Raw genomic sequence first — 25,606 nt, forward strand, 5'->3', positions numbered from 1 at the left:
AGGAAGGGAGAGAGATAAGTGTCAATTCTTCATTGTGGCACCTTAGTTGTTCTTGACTGCTTTCTCGTATGTGCCTTGACTGAGGGGCGGGGGGCTATAGCAGACCAAGTGACCCCTTGCTCAAGCCAGCAACCTTGGACTCAAGCTGGTGAGCCTTGCTCAAATCAGATGAGCCTGCGCTCAAGCTGGTGACTTCAGGATTTCGAACCTGGGTAGTCCACATCCCAGTTCCATGCTCTATCCACTGCGCCACCGCCTGGTCAGGCTCAACTACTTATCTATAGCCTTTGCTTTTATGAACACCAGCTTCTAGTTTAGACACACTTCAGTATGGTAGAAACCATTTCAGATAAATAAATCAGTTTACTCATAAGCATAAGTCTTGTGCCATTTGAACCTCATCTACTGCTAAACATCCTTGGTGAATATTGTAGAAATTTATTTAAAAAAAATGAAACCTGGGCCTGACCAGGCAGTGGCGCAGTAGATAGAGTGTTGGACTGGGATGTGGAGGACCCAGGTTTAAGACCCCGAGGTCACCAGCTTGAGCCCAAGGTCACTGGCTCAAGCAAGGGGTCACTCAGTCTGCTGTAGCCCCCTGGTCAAGGCACATATGAGAAAGCAATCAATGAACAACTAATGTGCCACAACGAAGAATTGATGTTTCTCATCTCTCTCCCTTCCTGTCTGTCTGTCCCTATCTGTCCCTCTCTCTGACTCTCTCTGTCTTTGTCATAAAAAAAAAAGTCTGGGCTGACTCTTCCTCATGGGCTCATGCCAGTGCCTTTCTCTTTCCTCTCTTCCTCCCTCCAGGTGTGTTACCTTTGTCTTTCTCTCTTTAAAGCTCCAATGGCTCTTCTTCTACTTCTCTGACTTGTTCTCTGATGCTGCACAGCCCAGCTGGCTCACTTTGTTTTGTGTGTGTGTGTGTGTGTGTGTGTTTTTCTGAAGTGAGAAGCGGGGAAGCAGAGAGACAGACTCCTACATGCGCCGCCCAACTGGGATCTACCTGACAAGCCCACCAGGGGGCGATGCTCTGCTCATCTAGGGCATTGCTCTGTTGCAACCGAAGCCATTCTAGCACCTGAGGCAGAGGCCACAGAGCCATCCTCAGCATGGGAACCAACTTTGCTCCAATGGAGCTTTGGCTGCAGGAGGGGAAGAAAGAGACAGAGAGGAAGGAGAGAGGGAAGGGTGGAGAAGCAGGTGGTCACTTCTGCTGTGTGCCCTGGCCGGGAATCGGACTCGGGACATCCACACACCAGGCTAATACTCTACCACTGAGCCAACCTGCCATGGCCCCCAGCTGCCTCATTTCTACTACCTCTGTAACTTCCTAAATAATCTTTCTCTTATAATTTGAAAAAAAAACACCTGACATCTGGTGTAAGACAGAGGAGTAAAGGAGGAATGCAAACATTCTATATCTAGAAATATCACCGCTTTTAGTAAACACCGAACAGACTCTTATCAGTGTTTCAGCTAAATTTATCAAAACATCTGGAAATTCTGGCTTAAAGAAAAAGTGAGTCATAAATGATAGCTGTGTTGGGATGGTCTTCCTTCCTCTTCTCTTCTGTCTCTATCTGCAGCTTAGGTATGGGAGGTGTAGATTTAGGGAGATCTTGATATCAGGAAGATAAATAAAACTGTGGTTTAAAATATAAAAGCATGAAAGTATGAATACAAGAGCATTCAGTTTTTCATAAAGGTAAGTAAAGAATATAGGTAAGTGAATACAATTTTTACCGCCAGTAAACTAATACAGTATTCCAATCCTGTTCCCTTTACCTTAACCAAAACTGCTGATATAACATTTAACTGAATTTTCAAAACCTGACATTTTCTCCTTCTGTTTTGTTGAGTTTCCAATAAAAGCTTTGAAATGGCTGAAAAATGAGCTACGGGTGAAGCAAGAGGAAAGCAGGACTCAAAAAAAAATAAATCATGAAATGTTTAGGTGTCCCCTGTCACATTTTTAAAAGTGAGACTTCTTTGCAGTTAATTGCCTGTACTTTTAAATATTCAATCCAACCAAAGGCCAGCTAGCGACTCTCTGTCCCAGAGGTCCAAGGACAGCTGTAGCTGGGCGAATACTGGATTCCTGGTTCCGAACTGGGTTATTTTCTGGGTTTCACACTACTTCTTCTGTCCCTTCTGTGCTGAGATGTCACTTAATTTTCATTATCACTGAATTCTTTTTTTTTTAACTTCTGTGTACTGAAAGTTCTAAGTGTAAAATTTTCTTCATCCCTCCCTTGATCTCCAGCCTCCACCCGTAAATCTGCTCATTCTGCCACCCCCTAACCCCCTAACAACCTGGAGGGTGGCCTTCTATACATTTCTGTGCGCTCATATAATCATAAACCCATAGAGGTCTCTCTTCCTTCCATCCCCTGTCCCTTCCCCCTTTTCTTTTTCTCTTTCCCTTGTCTTCCTATCCCCTTTCTTTTCAAACCAAATAGGGTAAATAAATTTTTTATACTCCTATGAATCTTTTGCTTTTCTCATTGACAGAAAATTAGGGATATCTCTCCAGGCAGCTAATATAGGTCCCATTCATTTTTTTTTAATGGTTGCCCAGTATTTCATGGTTTGGAAGTCATACATTTTTCCCCCCCCCCAGAATTTTTTTTTTCCCCCTCAGAATTTTTTTTTTTTTTTCTGAAGCTGGAAACGGGGAGAGACAGCCAGACAGACTCCCGCATGCGCCCGACCGGGATCCACCCGGCACGCCCACCAGGGGCAAAGCTCTGCCCACCAGGGGGCGATGCTCTGCCCCTCCGGGGCATCGCTCTGCTGCGACCAGAGCCACTCTAGCGCCTGGGGCAGAGGCCGAGGAGCCATCCCCAGCGCCCAGGCCATCTTTGCTCCAATGGAGCCTTGGCTGCGGGAGGGGAAGAGAGAGACAGAGAGGAAAGCGCGGCGGAGGGGTGGAGAAGCAAATGGGCGCTTCTCCTGTGTGCCCTGGCCGGGAATCGAACCCGGGTCCTCCGCATGCTAGGCCCACGCTCTACCGCTGAGCCAACCGGCCAGGGCTGTTTGTTTTTAATTTGACCACTCCAAAGGGTGCTGCAATGAATATTCTTACACCTAGCCTTCAACATAGATGAGTTTAAAAATCTGGTCCAGGAGAGGGATTAGCTGGAATAAAAATGTATGTGTGCTTTTAATTTTAATAGATGTTGGGAGAGTCTTTCCAAAATTGTTATCCTAGCAGTGTTCCAGAATACTCTTCCCCCATTCTAGCCAGGTGTCTACCCTTCTTTGTTAAGAATGACTTATAACTGCAACAGTGATTGCAGAGCCCGGCCACCTGTTGACATACGTGCCATAGAGTATTTCATTAGAGTTTAAAACTAGGGCTATGGTGAGCCTATATGATTAGAGGTGGTTGTGGTGTTTGTTTTTTTTTAAGTATTTCTTTTTGTTGGTTTTTTTTTTTTTTTGGTTTTTTTTTTACAGAGAGTCAGAGAGAGGGACAGACAGACAGGAACAGAGAGAGATGAGAAGCATCAATCATTAGTTTTTTGTTGCGACATCTTAGTTGTTCATTGATTGCTTTCTCACATGTGCCTTGACTGCGGGCCTTCAGCAGACTGAGTAACCCCTTCCTCGAGCCAGCGACCTTGGGTCCAAGCTGGTGAACTTTGCTCAAACCAGATGAGCCCGCGCTCAAGCTGGTGACCTCAGGGTCTCAAACCTGGGTCCTCTGCATCCCAGTCCGACGCTCTAACCACTGCGCCACCGCCTGGTCAGGCTAAGTATTTCTTAATCCATAAAAAATTTATAGTAGGCATGGAATGAAAGACCATTCTAATGCAGTCCACTCACTCAGATAAGGGAATTGAGATTCAGAGAGGTGGACGGTGTTGCAGTTGTTCTGAATCCTGGCTTGGGGCTTAGTCTTTTGCCTACACTGTGGGCCATGCTGACGGCACAGTGAGTTTTAGAGAGTTGACCAAGAAATGTCACCTGTGAGCCAAATTGACTAATACAGATGTACTGTTCCCAGTTTTCTATTGTCTTCTTCTAGGAAGAGCAAGCGTCCCAGCCTGCACTGGGCTGTGTGGGATTTGTTTTGCAAAGATAATAAGACATTTGTTAACTTGGTCTGATCAGTTGAATTTGTTGCTCTTTCTCTTTGGGTAGTTTGGAATTCTGTTCTTCCATACTGTTGGAGTTACTGCTCACTCAGGGTGCAGCAGATGCAGCTCAGTGACAACAGTGATGCACAGGAGCCAGGATTCTGTGCCCGGGGATGGCTTCCTGCACGCACCTCTCCCACCTTTCTCTCTGTCATATGGATGGAGAGGCGAGTAGGGCTGCTTAGAAAAAAGAATGTTTGTAGTTCCCACTTATGTTCCTGGCGATGTAACCTCTAGGTATAGCATGCACAGTTTGAGCAGGGCTCACTCACATGGATGTTCTCTAGGGCCACATAAACTAGACTTTTTGAAAGAAGTCATTTTAGCTCCCTGTGTCTTGACCCAGTTTTAACATTACAGTTTCAGATGTAGCCCCTGAGTCTGCTGACGGAATGAAGAGGGAGGCAGCAGATTTTGGCTACTCATTTGGGTTTGCTCTGTGTTCATTACACAGAACTTGACAGCAAGTGCAGCATAACTTTCCAGGTTGCCTCTAAATAATTTCAGGCGGGTGTGCCCAGCTAGTTTACCTAATAACAATAAAAATCATTACAGTGGAGATCCATTTTGTCATAAACCAACAAACCACTCCAGCAGATTAAGACTACACATAAGTGTGCGCGTGTGTGCTTGCGCAAGCGCGCGCACACACACACACACACACCCTCATTTAAATGTCAATAGTTTTGGTGACTTTAAGTGAAATGATGTATAATGAAATCACTTTTACCATAGGCTATTGATATAAACAGGAGTTAAGTTCTTATAGTACCTCTTTCAATATTTTTCGAAGACCCACTGTGTGTGTGTGTGTGTGTGTGTGTGTGTGTGTGTGTGTTTGAGTGTTTATACAATGCAGTCAGTTTTAGAAAATGGACCAGAAAACATCATCTGTGAGGTACATATGTATCCCCACATCTGGAGGCAGGCCTTCATGTGGCAGGCTTGGTCAGGAGCTGCGCTGTGGTTCTTCTGGTTTACTGGGTCTCAAGCCCATAGATTGGAACCACTGGGAAACTTTTTAAAAAGTACTCATGCCCAGGTTTAGCCACTGAATTAAATCAGAATTCGTGGGAGAGGAGACCAGAAGCTGGAATGTTCAGGGCACTTCTAGCACGCCGCTGGGTGGGCTGTTTGTGATGGAGTGTATCTGCTTAATAAAGAAAGAAAGGAGATAGAACAGGAGTTTTTCTCTTTAGAATTCTGCCACCATAGGGAGCATCATGTCTACCCATCAGCTCTCATAGCCCACTCTTCTCCCTTTCTGCTTCCTGTGTATTCTGTAGATGAAAGCAGTGGAATCGTGCCTTATACAGTCAGCTCATGGGGGCAAAAATCAAATGCTGTAGAAACTATCGTTGAAAAGCACCCTAGGAAGGCACCATAAGGGTTAGAGATCAACACACTGTCTATTGGTATACCTAGGATAGCCAGTTTTTCCTCTGGTAGCAGAACAGGTCTCTGTTTCTTTGACTAAGATTCTGATACAGTAGCATCTGGGGGCCATGATGCATGCAAAATATGTATCTTTTAAGTATTGGAGCTGCACCAATCTTGAGATTCTCAAGCCCTGAGAAGCACGTGGGAATTGAGACTGGCTTAGAGAGCCACAGAATTCTATTTCATCTCAGTCAGTCCTGATGCAGACTAATTAAGTGGAGCGGTGTGGACAGAATCATGGGCATCATGTAAATGACGAATTTCTCCTTGCCTGTCTTATCTTTTGGCACATAGAGTTGAAATCAAGTACATTGAATGTTGGATGCACAGGTAGATGTGATGCCATGGCATTTCATTGTTGAATGTTAAAAATATCAAATATCTCTTTGCGCATGTAGAATTCAGGAGCACCCTTTCTTTCTGTCTTTTAGCATTCCCGTGGTTTGGCATGGATATCGGCGGAACACTGGTTAAATTGGTCTACTTTGAACCGAAGGATATCACAGCTGAAGAGGAACAAGAAGAAGTGGAAAACCTGAAAAGCATCAGGAAGTATTTGACTTCTAACATTGCTTATGGGAAAACCGGGATCCGAGACGTCCACCTGGAACTGAAGAACTTGACCATGTGTGGGCGCAAAGGGAACCTGCACTTCATCCGCTTCCCCACCTGTGCTATGCACCTGTTCATTCAGATGGGCAGCGAAAAGAATTTCTCCAGCCTTCACACCACTCTCTGTGCCACGGGAGGTGGGGCTTTCAAGTTTGAAGAGGACTTCAGAATGGTATGTGGGTTTGTCCATGTTAAAACAACAAAACCACCTCTTAGAGAAAGAAAGAAAACCTCTCATATGTCCATAATTATGGCATCTTATACCAAAGAACTAGATTACTATTGGCCTTGGGACTTTGGATCAGTTTATTTCACCTCTCTGTGCCTCAGTTTCCTCATTTATATGAATAGCTACTACCTCATAGGGTTGTTACATGAAGGATTAAATGAGATAATACATACCTGGCACTTTGTTAATTCTCAGTAAGTATTAGATATTATCACTTTTGTTACAAGTACTGCTACAGCGTATGCTAAAAACAAGATGATATAGAACTCCCTTATGAAGTATTTTATGAAGTATTTTAGAGTTTTCCACAGACACTTCAGTTTCTTGAATAATGACTGGTTCAGTTTTTGGGTTTTTATTTATTTATTTATTTATTTTTTACAGAGACAGAGAGTGAGTCAGAGAGAGGAATAGACAGGGAAAGACAGACAGGAACGGAGAGAGATGAGAAACATTAATCATCAGTTTTTCGTTGCGACACCTTAGTTGTTCATTGATTGCCCTCCCGTATGTGCCTTGACTGCAGGCCTTCAGCAGACCGAGCAACCCCTTGCTGGAGCCAGCAACCTTGGGTTCACGCTGGTGGGCTTCTGCTCGAACCAGATGAGCCCACACTCAAGCTGGCGACCTCGGGGTCTCGAACCTGGGTCCTCTGCATCCCAGTCCGACGCTCCATCCTCTGCACCACCGCCTGGTCAGGCAATGACTGGTTCAGTTTTATAGATATATAGACTGAGGCCCACAGAAAAAGCTTTCTATAAATCTTACTAAAAATTTTTACTTTTGTCTACCCATTTGCATTATGCCTTTTTGTTTTATGAATGTCATGCAGAAGTTTTGCTCACAAACAAAAATGAAATCTTTGATGTTATTTAGAGGTGAATTCCTTTATTAGTGACCATGATTTAGGGAGTAGGTGCTACATAATGAGAATAATGCTGTCTTGTGATGGGCAGTGCATTCCAACTCTGTTGCTCATTTAGAACAGAGAAATGTTGTTGGAGATACGAGTGTGACATGGCGTCCTAACTTTCTCTTCACTTAGCAATTCCTTAACAGCTATGTTTCAATTTACCTATCTCTACAGTCGAGGTACTGTCAAGCCTCATCTCACAGGGAATAAAGTGAGAATAAAATAAAATAATAGGTGGAGAAAATAAAGGAAACTAGAGTAACAGAAGTGATTGCGTGTGACCTGTGGTGGCACAGTGGATAAAGCACCTACCTGGAACTCTGAGGTCGCTGGTTCAAATCCCTAGGCTTGCCTGGTCAAGGCACATATGAGAGTTGATGCTTCCTGCTCCTCCCACCCCTCCTTTCTGTCTCTCACTCTCTCTCTCTCTCTCTCTCTCTCTCTCTCTCTCTCTTTCCTCTCTCAAAAATGAATAAATAAACATAGAAGAAGGAAAGATTGGAGGATTTGGGGATTAGTTGAAAATATAGTGAGGTGAGATGTAACATACATTTTCTCAAAGCCGAGAGGACAAATTACTGGCACTTTGTCGTGGAAGTAATGTGTGTGTGCTGCCGAAGCGAGCACTGTCGTGCAACTAATGTAATCCAGTCTTGTCATAAAGATGATCATTAATGAATAAATTAATGAGTCAGTGTGCTAGTCATGGTATTAAGCTATAAATGAAAAATTTATTTGTATTGTCAAAGGTAACATTGTTTATCTCATTGATTGTATTAAGTAGTTTGTAGAGGAGTTGGCAACAGAGTCCTACTGCAGTATCCTAAGTGAGACAGATTGTATTCCGGCTTTGGCCTCTTTCTTCTGTGTCCCCTTTTCCTACCCAGCAGTAGAATTTGATGCTGCCACCTACTTAAATGATTCATGGGATCTTTTTCCCATCAAAGAGGCCCAGTAATCAAAGAGTTTTGAAACTGAAAAGATTGAAATCCAAAAATATGAAAATTAAATTTAAGTTCCTAATCGAAAAAGCATTGAACCTGAATTCTAGTCCTGTGTCATCATTTAACTAGCTGGGTGACTTTGGATGAGCTATGTCCCTGCTATGGACCTCAGTTTCATCATCTGATTTTTAGGACATCAGAAGTAGAAGTGACCTCTGGAGAACAGGAGGTGTAGCACTCTTGTACATATGGATAAGAAAACTAAAGCTAAAGAGAGAGTAAGAGGACCTAGGAGTGCCCCCTATGTACGTGCTGGGGCATCACCTCAATTCTTATTCAGACAGAAGGAATGCTGACCCAACCCTAGTGCTTTGAGCTGCCTAGGTCACTCAGGGACATCCTATCTGTTTATCTCCACTGTGGAGCCCAAAGTTAACCAAAGTGACCTGGAGCATTTTTGCAATGTCCATCAAAGCCTCTGGCTCTCCTGTGGGGAGAGGAAGTTACTCAATATATGTTGGCCATGAGCACCACGTACGTGTGTTTCTCAAGATCCTGAACTGAGAAAGGTCATACCTATTGCAGCTAAAGAAACCTCTGCTCGTTCAGGCAGGCTGTTGGAGCCTAATGAATAGACTGGAGCCGGGAGCAAGTGTTAAGTATGGTCATATGCTGCTTAAGGATGGGAATATGTTCTGAGAAATGCATTTGTTACTTTCTTTGTTATGCAAATGTCATAGAGTGTTTTTACATAAATCTACATGGGCTACTACTATATGGTATAATAGCCTATTGCTCCTGGGCTACAAGCCTGTACAGCATGTCACTGTACAAAATAACATGAGATTAAACGAAGCACAAGAGAAAAGGATGCAGTTGTGAGATGGGGTTAGCACGAGATGTGTAAGGCTGCTGGCATAATAACATGGTATACTGTTTTATAGCATCTTATTATTCTTTTTTTTTTGTATTTTTCTGAAGCTGGAAACGGGGAGAGACAGTCAGACAGACTCCCGCATGCGCCCGACCGGGATCCACCCGGCACGCCCACCAGGGGGCGATGCTCTGCCCCTCTGGGGCATCGCTTTGTCGCGACCAGAGCCACTCTAGCGCCTGGGGCAGAGGCCAAGGAGCCATCCCCAGCCCCCGGGCCATCTTTGCTCCAATGGAGCCTCGCTGCGGGAGGGGAAGAGAGAGAGAGGAGGAGAGGGGGAGGGGTGGAGAGGCAGATGGGCGCCTCTCCTGCGTGCCCTGGCCGGGAATCGAACCCAGGACCTCTGCACACCAGGCCGACGCTCTACCACTGAGCCAACCGGCCAGGGCCTGCATCTTATTATTCTTATAAGTAGAAACTGTATACCCTAAAACAACAACAAGAATAGTAAGTTCAGAAACATAATAATTTTTATCACTGTCAGGTAGTATGCACTGTACATAAATGGATGTGTTACACATACTTTCATACGACTGGCAGCTCAGTCGTTTTTCTACACCAACAGCACCACAAACACATGAGTAATGCTTTACACTGTGATGTTACCACAACTACGATGTCACTAGACAACAGGAACTTTGTAGCTTCATTGTAACTGTAGGGGATCATCATACATGCAGTCCCTCACTGACCAAAATGTCATGTACCACATGACTGTATTAGCCAAACAGCCTGGCCAGGTAGAGCATATACCTTTAAAAGAAAATATATGGGCTGCCTTCTGTTTCTATGCTCAGTCTTGGCCAAAGCGAAGGCTGAATTGAAGAAGACTGATCTCTTCCTGTAGCCTGCTTGTCAGGGCACTACCCGATTGCCCTTATACTTCCAAAGTTTGTGAGGATAAATAGGTTTTATCATCCTCTTTCCTGAGCATTTATTCACTCAGCAAGTATTTATCATGGTCCTTCTATGTGCCAAGCACTATAAAGAATAAAACAGCCGGACCAGGCGGTGGTGCAGTGGATAGAACATCAGACTGGGATGCGGAAGACCCAGGTTCAAGACCCCGAGGTCACCAGCTTGAGCGAGGGCTTATCTGGTTTGAGCAAAAGCTCACCAGCTTGAGCCCAAGGTCGCTGGCTCGAGCAAGGGGTTACTTGGTCTGCTGAAGGCCAGCAGTCAAGGCACGTATGAGAAAGCAATTAATGAACAGTTAAGGTGTTGCAACGTGCAACGAAAAACTAATGATCGATGCTTCTCATCTCTCCGTTCCTGTCTGTCTGTCCCTGTCTATCCTTCTCTCTGACTCTCTCTCTGTAAAAAAAAAAAAAAAAAAAAAAGAAAAGAAAAGAATAAAACAAAGCCCCGATCCCCATGAAGTTATATCCTAGTGCAGGGAAATGAACAATCTTCAGATGAGCTCGTGAATATGGAAGAAAGCAAATGGCAATATCTGGAGAGACCAGCAGGACAAGGGGATGGGGAGTGCTGGATGGTCCTTGTGTGATGAGGGAACGTCGGAGCTGGGTTGGGAAGAACTAATAGAGCAACCAGGCCAGTATCTGGGGAAGAGCATGTTAGGCAGAGAGAACAGTAAGTGTTAAGCCCTTAGGTATGCTAAATCCAAGCTCTTCACTTTTCTAGAATAAAAAATTGAAGGCACTTAGTTATGAAAGATCAGTGTATACTGCTGTATATGTTAACCTCACGAACAATAAAATGTATTTGTCAAGTACTGTCATTGTTAATGTATAAAATCACTGTTTTTGTTGTAATATAATTTTGCAGATACATGTTTTAAAAATCTGAGTAATTAGGACTAAAGATATTCAGCCGGCCCTGATAGCTAGCAGTTATGTCTGATGACTATATAATTTTCATTTATAGTAAATATATTTAAAGTTCATTTTCTTCATCCAATTTAGAAGGTTTAAGAAAGAGCTATAAACCACGAGACAAACATTAAATTAGATCCCTGTGTAGAGGACTTTCTTCTTTTTTTTTTATAAAGGACTTTCTTTCCTTTTTTACCCTCCTTCCCTCTTTTTTCTTTTCTTCTTTTTTTCCTCCTTTCCTCCCTCCCCTCTTTCTTCTTTTAAGATTTTAGGATTGCTATTACAAAAATTTCTGATGGATAGAAGTCAGCCTTCAAAATTGATAAGAAAGAAATTAGTAAGTCAGTGAGGAATCCCACCATTTGGTGTGATCCTTGAAGGGGAGACCCCTGTGTGCTTGTGCACCAGGACACTGAACACTGTAGGCTTCAGTTAAACTACTGTTTCCCCACTGCCTATATACTATGAGTTGTTTCAAAGAATCCACTAGTGTTTTATGTACCAAATCTAATATTTTCACCCACAACTACACTTTTTTTTTTTTTTTTAAACAGAGGCAGAGATAGACAGGGACAGACAGACAGGAACGGAGAGATGAGAATCATCAATCATCAGTTTTTCGTTGCGACACCTTAGTTGTTCATTGATTGCTTTCTCATATATGCCTTGACCGTGGGCCTTCAGCAGATCGAGTAACCCCTTGCTGGAGCCAGCGACCTTGCATCCAAGCTGGTGAGCTTTTTTGCTTAAACCAGATGAGCCTGCGCTCAAGCTGGCGACCTCAGGGTCTCGAACCTGGGTCCTTCCGCATCCCAGTCCAACGCTCTATCCACTGCGCCACCACCTGGTCAGGCCACAACTACACTTTCTAACTTCAATAATAGTATTCTTTAGAATGCAAAGTAGAAAGGCAAAATACAAAAAAAATCGTCCTTTTTGTCCACCTAGCTCTTCATTACATAGATACTTTTCCTTGTGAGTTTTTTCAGTCTAAGACCAACATTAATTAGAAGTTAGAAGTGACTCTTTATTACTTAAGAACAAAAAACTAAGTTAAAAAAAAAAAAAAAAGCCCTGCCCATTGAATAAGCAGGATATAACAACAATCTTATTTGGAGCCCTGGCCGGTTGGCTCAGCGGTAGAGTGTCGACCTGGCGTGCGGGGGACCCGGGTTCGATTCCCGGCCAGGGCACATAGGAGAAGCGCCCATCTGCTTCTCCATCCCCACCCCCTCCTTCCTCTCTGTCTCTCTCTTCCCCTCCCGCAGCCGAGGCTCCTTTGGAGCAAGGATGGCCCGGGCGCTGGGGATGGCTCCTTGGCCTCTGCCCCAGGCGCTAGAGTGGCTCTGGTCGCGGCAGAGCGACGCCCCAGAGGGGCAGAGCATCGCCCCCTGGTGGGCAGAGCGTCGCCCCTGGTGGGCGTGCTGGGTGGATCCCGGTCGGGTGCATGCGGGAGTCTGTCTGACTGTCTCTCCCCGTTTCCAGCTTCAGAAAAATACAAAAAAAAAACAAAAAAAAAAAACCAATCTTATTTGGTAGATATGAGATTTAGGGACAAGAAAAAGATTTTCTGATTGTTTCATTACATTTTTTTTTAAAAAATATGAGGACTTAAGAATTGACCTTCCATCCATTAAAAAAAGAAAGAGAGGCCTAACCTGTGGTGGCACAGGGGATAAAGTGTTGACTTGGAATGCTGAGGTCGTTGGTTGAAAACCCTGGGCACATATGGGAGTCGATGCTTCCTGCTCTGCCCCCCCCCCTTTCCCTCTCTCTCTCCTCTCTCTTTAAAAATGAATAAATAAAATCTAAAAAAAAAAGAAAGAAAGAGAGAGAGAAATGGAAAAAAAGGATTGGCTTTCCTTGAAGGAACAATCTTAAAAAGTTAATAATGGTGGAAAAATCATCCAGAGGGAGTGTGGTGATTGTAGACATGTGGTATTCTAAATCTAAGCTGACCGTTCAAGAACATTTGTTAGCTTGGTTTCTATTATGAATCCAGGGACTTATCTGTGATAGTTAGTGCAGGAGCATTGAGTTTGGTAGACAGTCATTGTCCACTTTGTTCCGGCTTATACTCTTGACCACTTGTGTGTTATAACTGGGTGTTCAGGGAGGAAGAAGCCATCTTTGGGGTTTTGTCAGATTTCTCACTCACAGACCATGTTGGAAATTCATCTCTCCAGTTTCTATTAGGTCTCCTCTGTGAAAAGAAAGTGCCCTGAGTGTAATTTGTAATTCAAAATCAACTATTTTATATGCAAATTGTTCTTGATTTAGTAAGATAACCTTTCCTGCCATTTCCAACATGATTTATGGAGCCAGTGTCAGCAAAAGCTCCTAGGGAAGTATAAGGAAATAAAATGCCATACAGATATGTATTTTATTAATTTCTTTTTTTTTCTTTTTGAGAGGAGGGGAGATAATGAGACAGACTCTCACATGCGCCCTGACTGGGATCCACCTGGCAACCCTCGTCTGGGGCTGATGCTTAAGTACCAAGCTATCCTCAGTACTTGAGGCTGATACTTGGACCAACCGAGCCACTGACTGCAGGAGAGGAAGAGGGAGAGAAGTGGGAGAGGGTGGAGGAGAGAATCAGATGGTCGTTTCTCTTGTGAGCCCTGACTGGGGATTGAACCTGGGACATCTGCACGCCAGGTGGATACTCTATTTACTGAGCAAACCAGTCAGGGCCTTATTCATTTCTGAAATACAATTTTGACACTCATTTCTCAACTACAGGAGAGTGATAAAACTGGTTCAAGGTGGGTCCATAGCAAGGGTCGGGAACGTTTTTGGCTGAGAGAGCCATGAACGCCACATATTTTAAAATGTAATTCCATGAGAGCCATACAAAGACCCGTGTACGTTAGGCATTATCCAATAAAAATTTGGTGTTGTCCCGGAGGACAGCTGTGATTGGCTCCAGCCACCCGCAACCATGAACATGAGCAGTAGGAAATGAATGGATTGTAATACATGAGAATGTTTTATACTTTTAACGTTATTTTTTTATTATTATTAAAGATTTGTCTGCAAGCCAGAAGCAGCCATCAAAAGAGCCACATTTGACTTGCGAGCCATAGGTTCCCAACCCCTGGTCCATAGAATGCTCCCATGAGGAGTATAGGACTATAGAACCTTTTAGGATGTTTTTTTTTTTTTTACCATCTTTATTTATTTATTTATTTATTTATTTAACTCTTTAGTTAATTATTTTTGACAGATTGAGCTGAAGCACATAAATAGAACCTTCTACAATTGTATCCTGACCATGCTTTGTGTTTAGGATCTTTTTCTATTGTTTATTTTTTTGGTGAGAGAGGGGTGGGGGGACAGATAGGGACAGACAGACAGGAAGGGAGAGATGAGAAGCATCAATTCTTTGTTGAGGCACCTTAATTGATCACTGATTACCTTCTCATATGTGCCTTGATGGGAAGGGGGGGAGCTACAGCAGAGCAAGGGTGCTCAAGCCAGCCACCTTAGGCATCAAGCCAGAGACCATGGAGTCATGTCCGTGTTCCCACACTCAAGCCAGTGACCCTACACTGGAGCAGCTCAAGCCGGCAACCTCAGGGTTTCAAAGCTGGGTCCTCTGTGTCCCAGGTCAACGCTCTATCCACTGCGCCACTGCCTGATCAGGCAAGATCCATATTTTTTCTAATTTTAGCATTCAGGGAATCATTGATACACAGAAAACTAAGCCCAAAGAAGATGTTTCTCTGTAGCAGGAATCCGGACATTTTGTTTAGACTTTCCACAAAGTTAATTCCATTGTATTGTACTAATGAACTGCAAAGTCTGAAGAGTAACTCCCATCTTGTTTTGAATTTCAGCTGGTGTATATGAAAGTCTTAGCAATGATGGTACTCATTGCTTACGGAGGGAAAGCCGTCCTTTCTCCTGGATGGTGAAGACTTCTGAGGGAGGTCTCTGTGGGTCTCAGTGAAAGTGACTCATATTTCTGTTTCCCTGTTTGGGAATGTATGTCCTCAGGCTTCAGAAATATTCATCCCTCAATAAAATGCGTAGAAGAGTGTTTGTTTGTTGCTAGCACTTTCTTTGGAAATTATTTTGAGGGATAAGGTGAGACGGCAATCTCTATCCATGTTTGTGATACTGTTTCCGGATGTGGCTATCAATGCTGTTGGCAGACCTCTGATTAATTTTTAAGTGGGTTAACCTCTAATACCTAGACTGGCTGATGAAATTGTTACTTTTCAGTCTGGGGTAATCCAGGAGGTGATAATTTTCCAGTTTCATTTTAAAAGATGTTTATTGAGCAATATTTCGGGTCGGCCTTTGACCATGGTGCTCAGGGGTACCCAGTGAACCTAAAAGAAAGCAGAATGTGGCCGAAGCTGCAAGTGTGACAGAGGAGGCTGAGGGATTCAGTACTGAGTAGCATTTGCACTGCTTTGTCTCACTTTGGTCTTCCAGGTCTCCAGATAGTCTTATACATCTAGCATTACTCTCTTAAAATGTACATGATTGTATGCATCTCATGCAAAAGTTTCACTTGGTAAAAAAAGAAAAAAAAAAAAAAAAAGGAATGTTTGAAATCACTTAAGAGAGATTTAATTTATCACCAGCTATCATTTCGAATGATTGTTTCTTTGCATTAAGAAAAGTTCTGCCACCTTGTTGGTAACCTGTTCTAACTAATACTGTTCTACAGAGATAGCTCCAGGGGATTTTGTTGAATGGAAAATTCAGATGAGTGACACAAAGTTTTCTTCTTGCTGTCAATTTTTGTAATGAAGATGATACTCTTTTTTTTTTTTTTTTTTTGACAGAGCCAGAGAGAGCCAGAGAGAGGGACAGATAGGGACAGACAGGCAGGAACAAAGAGAGATGAGAAGCATCAATCATCAGTTTTTTGTTGCGACACCTTAGTTGTTCATTGATTGCTTTCTCATATGTGCTTTGACCATGGGTCTTCAGCAGAACAAGTAACCCCTTGCTCAAGCCAATGACCTTGGGCCCAAGCTGGTGAGCTTTGTTCAAACCAGTTGAGCCTGCGCTCAAACTGGCGATCTTGGGGTCTCGAACCTGGGTCCTCCGCATCCCAGTTTGACTCTATCCACTGCACCATCGCCCGGTCAGGCAAGAGAAGCATCAATTCTTTGTTGCAGCTTATTAGTTATTCAGTGATTGCTTTCTCATATGTGCCTTGACCAGGGGGCTACAGCAGAGCAAGTGACCTTGGGCTCAAGCCAGTGACCTTGGGCTTCAAGCGAACGACCTTTGGGCTGAAGCCATGAGGTCATATTTATGATCCCACACTCAAGCCAGAGACCCCTTGCTCAAAATGGTGAGCCTCACTCAAGTTGGATGAGCCCGCACTCAAGCCCGTAACCTCGGAGTTTTGAACCTGGGTCTTCAGCATCCCAGTTTGACGCTCTATCCACTGTGCCATCACCTAGTCAGGTGAACATGATACTTTTTAGGCAAAATACCGTAATACTTGTATATGTTTCCAGGTCCCAGAAGCAGTACTCATGAATGAAGATAAGAGAATAACAGCAAATCTGTGGAAGATGCTTGCAAGTTGTATCATGTAGGGAAAGTTATTTAAGCTCTGTGAGCCTTAACCATAAAATAAGGACAATAGTATCTACTTATAGGGTTTTTGGGAGAATCAAACAATCTAGTACACATGCTTGGTATGTATTGTAGTAAGCAGTAATTGGACTCCCTCCCTCCCTCTCTTTCTCCCTTCCTTTTTTTTTTTTGTATTTTTCCGAAGCTGGAAAGGGGGAGGCAGTCAGACAGACTCCCGCATGCGCCTGACCGGGATCCACCCAGCACGCCCACCAGGGGGCGATGCTCTGCCCATCTGGGGCGTCATTCTGTTGCAACCAGAGCCATTCTAGCGCCTGAGGCAGAGGCCACAGAGCCATCCTCAGCGCCCCAGCCAACTTTGCTCCAGTGGAGCCTTGGCTGTGGTAAGGGAAGAGAGAGACAGAGAGGAAGGAGAGGGGGAGGGGTGGAGAAGCAGATGGGCACTTCTCCTGTGTGCCCTGGCCAGGAATTGAACCTGGGACTCCTGCATGCCAGGCCAATGCTCTACCACTGAGCCAACCAGCCAGGGCCTCTCCCTTCCTTTTTTTTTTAGGTGAGAGGAGGGGAGATAGTGAGGGAGACTCCTGCATGTTCCCTGACTGGGTTCTACCTGGCAACCCCATCTGGGGCTGATGCTCCAGTACCAAGCTATTTTTAGCACCTGAGGTTGATGCACTCTAATTGAGCTATCCCCAGGGTCTCGGGCTATACTTGAACCAATCAAGCCACTGGCTGCAGGAGGGGAAGAGGGAGAGAAGGGGAAGAGGGTGGGAGTAGAAGCAATGGTTGCTTCTCCTGTGTACCCTTACCAGGAATTGAACCTGGGATGTTCATATGCTGGACCAATGCTCAATCCACTGAGCCACTGGCCAGAGCCAGTTTATATTTTTCTAAAAAAAATTTTTTTAAATAATTAAGGTAGACCTTATAAATTATCTCCCTTCATTAGATTGGTTCAGTTTCATGTTGGTGTTTGCTAGGTTGATTGATTGTTTGACATTTGTTTATGGGAAACCATCACCAGTCCAGACCTCTGGACCAACAGTAATACCATTCTTGAGGATCATGAATTGAACTTTTGAGAATGCAAAGTGGCCACTCACCCCTAAGGCTAGCCCATAGCCAACTCATTCTCCTTTATTTTTTTCCCTCTATACCTGGGAGAAAGGAGTTTTTGTCTTATGGGAGCATAAAGGACACATGGAAGCCACCCCAGCTATTAATAAAAGAGGCAGTATTTGTTGAGTTTCTTGTAATGTCAAGCTCTGGATAAGCATTTTACATATGTTATTATCATGTCATTTTCACAACAACACTATGCAGTAGGTATTATTATCCCTATTTTACAGATGAGGAAACTGAGGCTTGAGAAGTTAAGCAACATGCCCATATCTCTCAGTCAAGTATTGGAGCCAGAATTCAAAGCCAGGTCTGCCTAACTCCAACTCCCAGGCCTTGGAAAGGGGGAGTGGGACTTCGTGGGCTAAGGAGATTGTTCCCCACTCCCAGGCATAAGGTGCCACCCTTGGGATCTCATCTCTTCCCAAGGAAGGTTAGGATTCTTGCTGCTTCCAGAACATTCTCACTCCTCACCCTGTGGGATAGCTGCGGTCTCAATGGTATGCTGTATTTGTTTCCTTGGACTGCTGTAACAAATTGCTACCAATTTAATGTCTTAAGACAGCAGAAATGTATTCAGTTGGAGTTCTGAAGACCAAAAGGCCAAAATCAATGGGCTGGCAGGCCCACATTTCCTTCGGGGGCTCTTCGGCAGATTCCTTTCCTCGCCCCTTTCAGCTTCTGGTGGCTCTTAATAACATCTGCAAAAACACCTTTTCCAAATAAGCTAACACTCACAGGTTCTGAAAATTAGAATGTGGACATTATTTTTCAGGGACATCCTTCAACCCACCATATGTGGTGATGATCTGCTCTCATAGCAAACAGGCAATCTACCGTCCTTTCGGTCTCACGGTGGGCGGACGGGATGTCCGATGTCTGGCCAAGACTAATTATCAATAAGATTTTACAACTTGGTGTTTCCGTGCATTTAATGTTAATGACATATTTTTTATTTTTATTATTATTTTTTTTTGTATTTCTCCGAAGCTGGAAACTGGGAGGCAGTCAGACAGACTCCCGCATGCGCCCGACCAGGATGCGCCCAACCGGGATCCACCCGGCATGCCCACCAGGGGGCGATGCTCTGCCCATCTTGGGGCATCGCTCTGCCACAATCAGAGCCATTCTAGCACCTGAGGCAGAGGCCACAGAGTCATCCTCAGCGCCTGGGCCATCTTTGCTCCAATGGAGCCTCGCTGCGGGAGGGGGAGAGAGACAGAGAGGAAGGAGAGGGGGAGGGGTGGAGAAGCAGATGGGCGCTTCTCCTGTGTGCCCTGGCCGGGAATTGAACCCAGGACTCCTGCACGCCAGGACGACGCTCTACCACTGAGCCAACCAGCAAGGGCCGTTAATGACATATTTTAAGTCCAGCTAAAAATTCTCTGGCGCTTCCCCTAAGGCTGCGGCCGCCTTTCTCACCAGGTGTTATTCTCTTTCAGATTGCAGACCTACAGCTCCACAAACTGGACGAACTGGATTGTCTGATTCAGGGCCTGCTCTACGTCGACTCTGTTGGCTTCAACGGCAAGCCGGAATGTTACTATTTTGAAAATCCCACAAATCCTGAATTGTGTCAAAAAAAACCATACTGCCTTGATAACCCATATCCTATGCTGCTGGTGAACATGGGCTCAGGTGTCAGCATCCTGGCAGTGTACTCCAAGGACAACTATAAAAGAGTTACTGGGACCAGGTAAACTTGGTTTTCACTAGGAGAACCTTTTTATACCGAAACCCAGTTCTCTTCCTTGAAGACTAGCTTTAAAAAAGGTTATTTATAATTAATACATTTTTAGAAGAAAGATCTTAACCTCTGTCAGCCAACAAGGTTTTATTGGATATGTTATGAGGGTGATTTATATAAAGGTAAATAAAACACCATCCTGCCCCATTGGAAACTGGGCGGGTTGAGGAAAGAAGGCTCGTACACACATTAGAAGTTTCCCCCCAAAGCAGTACATATTAAGTGCCAAATGAATGGCAGGTACAATAAGCAGAGTAGAATCCAGATGTAAGGATGCTTGGGATGGTCAGAGAGGGCTCTGGCCATCTTTTAGAACCACCTTGGTGCCCAGCGCAGGATTAATTGCTTGAAATAATACATCATTCCAACTAGTAAACCAAACTGGGTTTATAAGGAATGTTTGTTACCCTCGGGAAGATGCTCCAGCTGAAAACTGGACTAGTCCGCATACCTTCCAGGGAATTTTGGAATTGAACGGACAGGAAAAACCACCCTGTCACCACAGTCGAACAGAATGCCTTGTTTTTTCAGTGCACACACCCAAGGGCAGATAGATGGGCTCAGCTTCCTCTTAATGGGGATTCAACGTGGGGAAAAGATCTGGGGTCAGACACCTGAGACATCCTGGTAGAAATAAAATTAATCAGGATTTTCTTATTTCTAAGAGGAGGGTTTGGTATGAATGTTTCTCCAACTTATTGGACCACAGAACCCATTTTTGGAGGAACAACTTAAGTAACTTAGTGCCATGTGGAATGTGGTTTGGGGCATGATATTGAAACCATTGTTTTTCTGGACCTCAGGATCCTTATTTGTGCCATGAATGGGGTTGTTTCTTAGTTTCTGCAGGCTTTTCCAATACTGAAATTCTGCAGTATTATTCACCCAGTAGGATGAGAGCTCTGCTTTCTACTGTACTTCTAGGACTTGTGGTGGGTTTGTATGAATCAGAGGTTCACCACTGGGGAAAGGGAGATTCATGCCTCCGGGGGATTTTGGCAATTTCTAGAGACATTTTTTTAGTTGTCACAACTAGAAGTAGACTGCTACTGGCAACTAGTGTCTAGAGGTTAGGAAGCCTCCCTACAACAGAAAAGAAAAATATAGTAAGCCATAAAAGTCAGTACTACTGGTATCGAGAAACCCTGGTTAATACACACACATACACATTCTGACTGAAACCTGCTTGTGTCTAGAACATGGGTTTTGGTGTGTAGGTTAATTGCTACTAAGCATACATTTTTCATTGAAAATACAGAACTAAGCCTACTTACCCACACAAGACTCACAACTAACCCCATGGCCTTATTAAGACTGTCAGGTATATTAGAGACAAATTAATATTTCACTGGAGCTGGTTTTACCCTACAGAGTGATCTTCTGGTGAGGGTACAATTTTTAAAAAACTACAGATTTCCTTCCAGAGGAGTAATTGAATTGGTAGAGCTAATCCCAAGGTAACAACAAGCAAAATATTTTTTCACAATTAGTTATTTACAGTTTTGTTGAATTCAACACGGGTAAACTTTTTCAAATATAGAGCTTCCAGTGATTTGGGACATCTTGAATAGCTACTAATGAATTAATTATGGCGTTTGGCTTCTATTTCCTATGTAGTAATGCCTATAAATTTTAATTATTGATAAATGCCCATTAATGACCAATGCCTCACAATTATCGACAAATCCCATATGGATACCCGAGCTTAGCTACAAACTCTCCCTAACCAGTAGTCTTGGAAATGTGCTACTGAATGTTGTTAATAGAGAGCCCTTTCAGAGGCTGCCCAAGGTAGGGGAGGGGAATGAGACATCAGTTCTGGGCCCCAGATCCTCCTTGTCCAATCAGAGTTGTCCTACCAAAGTTTTCTTTTGATCCAAGTTAGTAAACTACTGATACAAACTATATGGTCAGCAGTGAACATCAGTGTGTGGAACACACTTTAGGAATCGCTGATCCATTGATCTAAGCAAATGGCTTAAGCTTTGAGTTTTGCTACTATTGTGAACTGATAGCTGAACTCTGAATTGTTATGGTATTATACCCTATTCTTTTATTAAACATTTTTATTTTTAGGAAGCCACATCATTATGGGATCTCAGTTTTCTTTTAAACATGATTTCGAATGGTTTGCTTCAGTGTTATGTGTAATTTTATTATATCCTAGATTGGGTAGCAACATTTTTTTTTCCTATTAACACAACTTCAATTTTACTGTAGGAGTCAATAAAAAAATGAAAACAAGACTTTACAACTGACACTGTTAGAATGTGTAGTCTATTAAAAGAGGAATGTAAAGAATTTTGAAACTTCAGGGAGAGTTGTAGGACCGCTCACCTCATTGCTTTAGAATCTGTTGTAAGGCACAAACACTCAGTAACTGCAGATTCCTTCTACTTCTCCCTAAAATCCCTCATTATAAGGTTGTGAGTTTTGTTTTTTTTAAAAAAACAATGGTATTCAACAGCTGTTTCTAGCAATGTATTTTTGTCTCTAATTTGCTGGGGGCGGGGGTCTTTCTGTGTGTATCTGCTGAAACAAACATGTATCTGATTATGAGCAAGAGAATCACTTGACTGAATAATGGTTAGCAGACTGGGGATATTAATAAAGTGCTCTTCTGCAACTGTGCCTTTTTTCCTCCTATCTGCAGGGAACCAGCTGTGCAAATGCATGCGCGCTTCCCCCATTCAGCTCCAAGTCTTTGTCTGGAGTCACCTGTCATTTCCCAGTCACACGAAGCACCTGTTCTTTTCCACTCATACCAACACATCTGTTGATGAGTTGCCTTCTTTCTAAGTCAGCCAATATCTTCAGTTGCCTATGTTTGGAGTAGGTTGTTGAATGCCTTGATTAATACCAATATCTGATATTCAAAGAAAGGTGTGTCGATAAAACAAAAAGCTAGAAATAGGAGCAAAGACTTTTCAAATATATACAAGACAGAAAACAAGACAAATCCAGCTTATACACAAACTAAAAGATATTCCCATTAAAACACAGTAGCTTTGTAGGGTAGAGTGAAACTGATAACATAGCGTAACCCGCCATGTTAAATGCAGATGATGATCACCTTTGTGGAAAACCAAAATTTCTGCTATGACTGGGTGGTCAAGGTGACAATGTCCATGAAGCTGTTTAGGTCCTCATGTTATTACACCTGTGGTTTGGATAGCTGCTACTTGTGGTGCCCAACTACAGATTTTCCATGAGAACCCTTAATTTCCATCAATTGTGTATTTTTCTAAGACTCACTAGTTAAATATTATATACAGTTTTGCTTTAGTTGTGATTTAAAGAACTATGTGTCTATCTATAATCTAGTACCTTCTTGTTAGTGGTTATAGATAGTAGAATACTTTACCCTAAATTTTCTTTTTTTCAAATTTAAGTTAAAAATAACCTTACTCAAAATAAATAAATAAATAAATAACCTTACTCTCGCCTGGCCAGTGAACTCAGTTGGTAATTAAGAGCATCGTCCCGAAACAACAAGTTTGTGGGTTCAATTCCTGGTCAGGGCACACATAGGAAGCAGCCCCATGATCCTGTCTCTCCCTGCCTCTCTCAAAAAAATAAAAGTAAAAAATAAAAAGAACCTTACTCTCCACCTGAATTTTCTTTTAGAATTAGAGGCCAGTATCCAAACACATAAGGAGTTCCCAGGGCTAACAGCTCTTGGAGCCTCAGAACAAGTTGATGTGAGCAATTACTCTTTACGTTTACCGTTCATTGAGAGTGAAGCGCACGGTCATGTCTGTGCTCCTTGTCCTACCAGAAGTCCACTAGTGATACCTTCACTCCAAATCTGCTTTTCTTCTCTTCGGGTAACTTTGAAGTTAATACACCATTGAGTTCATTCTCAACTACCATAATCAGTTTCTAATTTTTTTTTTAGACTAAAAAGGTTTAATCCACCAGGAAGATACTATAATTTTATGTTAATATGTCAGTAATATAGGCTCAAATTATATGAAGCAAAAATAAGCATAAACATAAGTAAAATAGACTGATATTTAATAATATTGGGAGATTTTAACACATACCTCTCTTGGTAGTTGAGAGAATTAAGTCGGGGAAAAAATTGAGGCAGTTTCTAGTTTTGTCTAAAAAGACTTTTAAAGGAATTCCTCTCACCTACCAAACAATCAAAAGCTTTTAAAACATAGTTTGAGCCTTGGAATTATTTTATGACCTCTGTTACTATTTTTGACTCGTGATGGTAATTAAAGTATTAATAACTTGTTCCAGAGTCTACTAGAAAAAAAGTACAGTCGACCAAACAGTGTCTTCCTTCCAGAAATTTCCAAGGAGGTTAAATGAGATCTCAGCTAAAGAACTGAGGTCAGGCTCTGGCTATTCCTGGCTGAGTCCTCGGTCAGTTTTGTCATCAGAGTTTGGCTCCATAGCTGTGAACTACGCTTCACGTATACACAGTGTATTTTTCAAAGCATTTGTATTCTCGCTATATTTATATATTAAATATATAGCAGTCATTTCTCTGGTTGTTTGCCACTTTCAGACCACCCAAATAAGAGCAATTATGATTTGGCCTCACTTTATAACTGAGAAAACAGAATGCAACACTTAGGTTAGTGGCTAAGTTGAAGGTCTCACAACAGAAATCAGTGACAATCTCTCTGGTTTTGCTGTTAAATTCAGGGGCAAGTTTTTCTCGATGTTTCTTTTTAGTCTCTGTTCTCTTTTGTATCCAATCTACCCTAAAGCTATATATTTTGTACCGTAGCACTTTTAATTCAAGTGCCTCTTGGTTTTTCTTCTGTTTTTAGTATATCCTATATTAAGTGGTCTTGATGTTGTTGGGGACATCTTTTGTTGTTGGGGATATGCTTGGATGGGCATATCTTGAAGTCAAATTTAAAAATCAACCTTATTGTTCCTTCAGTCTTGGAGGTGGAACATTCCTAGGCCTATGTTGCCTGCTGACTGGTTGTGAGACCTTCGAAGAAGCTCTGGAAATGGCAGCTAAAGGCGACAGCACCAATGTTGATAAGCTGGTGAAGGACATTTACGGAGGAGACTATGAACGATTTGGCCTTCAAGGATCTGCTGTAGCATCAAGGTAGAGATGAAGTGGCTAGGAATGGTAGTAGTGATTAAACACAAGGCAACCTCTCCACCCTGGCTATTCATTTAGTTATTTCAAAAGATCTTAACCCATCAAGTGCAACTGTCGATGGGATCGGAGTTCCGATTTGATCTCCTCCTGCCTTTGATGAAGTACTGAGATGTTTAGCTCTTGATGCTTGTGCTTAAAATAGGGCAGCTTTGAAAGAAGGTTCTGGAGAACTGCAATAGTTTCCTGTTTCATTTTTGTCCAGATATCTAAAGGCATTTAAAAAAAAAATGCCCCCATTAATAGCCATGCTATTTTGTTCCTATTAAGAAAGGGCAGCCAACCATTCATATTGTAATCCTGTCTGCTTGTAAACCATGGCAGCAAAATCAGGTCATTTGAGTTTGAACAGAGTTATTCATACAGCTTTCCGCAGTACTTTGGTGGAAGCATGGTGTCTGCCTAAGGATGATTTTGAACAGTTTCGCTAATATTTCCAACATAGCTTTGGCAACATGATGAGTAAGGAAAAGCGAGAGTCCATCAGCAAGGAAGACCTCGCTCGAGCCACACTGGTCACCATCACCAACAACATTGGTTCCATTGCTCGGATGTGTGCGTTGAACGAGGTAAGGCCTTAACCCAGGGAGAGTCGTGCATCTTCTATAAGTCTTACCTTTGGCGGTGCAGTCACTATTGACCCTTACAGAATGACAGTCCTGGGAAACCGGCCCTTTGTTGTAGTCACACCTTGTAGAATGAGAACGGTGTGGTGGAGGAGGAGAAAGAAGGTGTGTTTTATTTTTAAATAGGCACTTAAAACCATCCAACCATGGAAGAAACATGGAAAAATAGCAACCCATGCTTTAGTGCAGGGGTCCCCAAACTACGGCCCGCAGGCCACATGCGGCCCCCTGAGGCCATTTATCCAGCCCCCGCCGCACTTCTGGAAGGGGCATCTCTTTCATTGGTGGTCAGTGAGAGGAGCATAGTTCCCATTGGAATACTGGTCAGTTTGTTGATTTAAATTTACTTGT

At 43.1% G+C, this 25,606-nt stretch overlaps 2 protein-coding genes across 4 annotated transcripts in view; one reads left to right on the top strand and one right to left on the bottom strand.

Moving 5' to 3' along the window:
• PANK1 (pantothenate kinase 1) overlaps positions 1-25,606 on the top strand; it is a 74,133-nt gene that overhangs the window by 36,086 nt on the left and 12,441 nt on the right. For all 3 annotated transcript variants that reach the window (XM_066355802.1, XM_066355803.1, XM_066355804.1), the window contains exons 2-5: positions 6,020-6,372; positions 19,188-19,441; positions 24,399-24,575; positions 25,075-25,198. In XM_066355802.1, the coding sequence (XP_066211899.1) occupies positions 6,020-6,372; positions 19,188-19,441; positions 24,399-24,575; positions 25,075-25,198 (908 nt within the window). The remainder of the gene's footprint in view (positions 1-6,019; positions 6,373-19,187; positions 19,442-24,398; positions 24,576-25,074; positions 25,199-25,606) is intronic.
• Positions 11,854-25,606, bottom strand: part of LOC136384436 (uncharacterized) — a 109,311-nt gene continuing 95,558 nt past the window's right edge. The window contains exon 4 of the mRNA XM_066354599.1: positions 11,854-11,899. The gene's annotated coding sequence lies outside the window, so the exon portion shown is untranslated. The remainder of the gene's footprint in view (positions 11,900-25,606) is intronic.

Source organism: Saccopteryx leptura, chromosome 13 (assembly GCF_036850995.1).
Source record: "Saccopteryx leptura isolate mSacLep1 chromosome 13, mSacLep1_pri_phased_curated, whole genome shotgun sequence".
Lineage (NCBI taxonomy): Eukaryota > Metazoa > Chordata > Mammalia > Chiroptera > Emballonuridae > Saccopteryx > Saccopteryx leptura.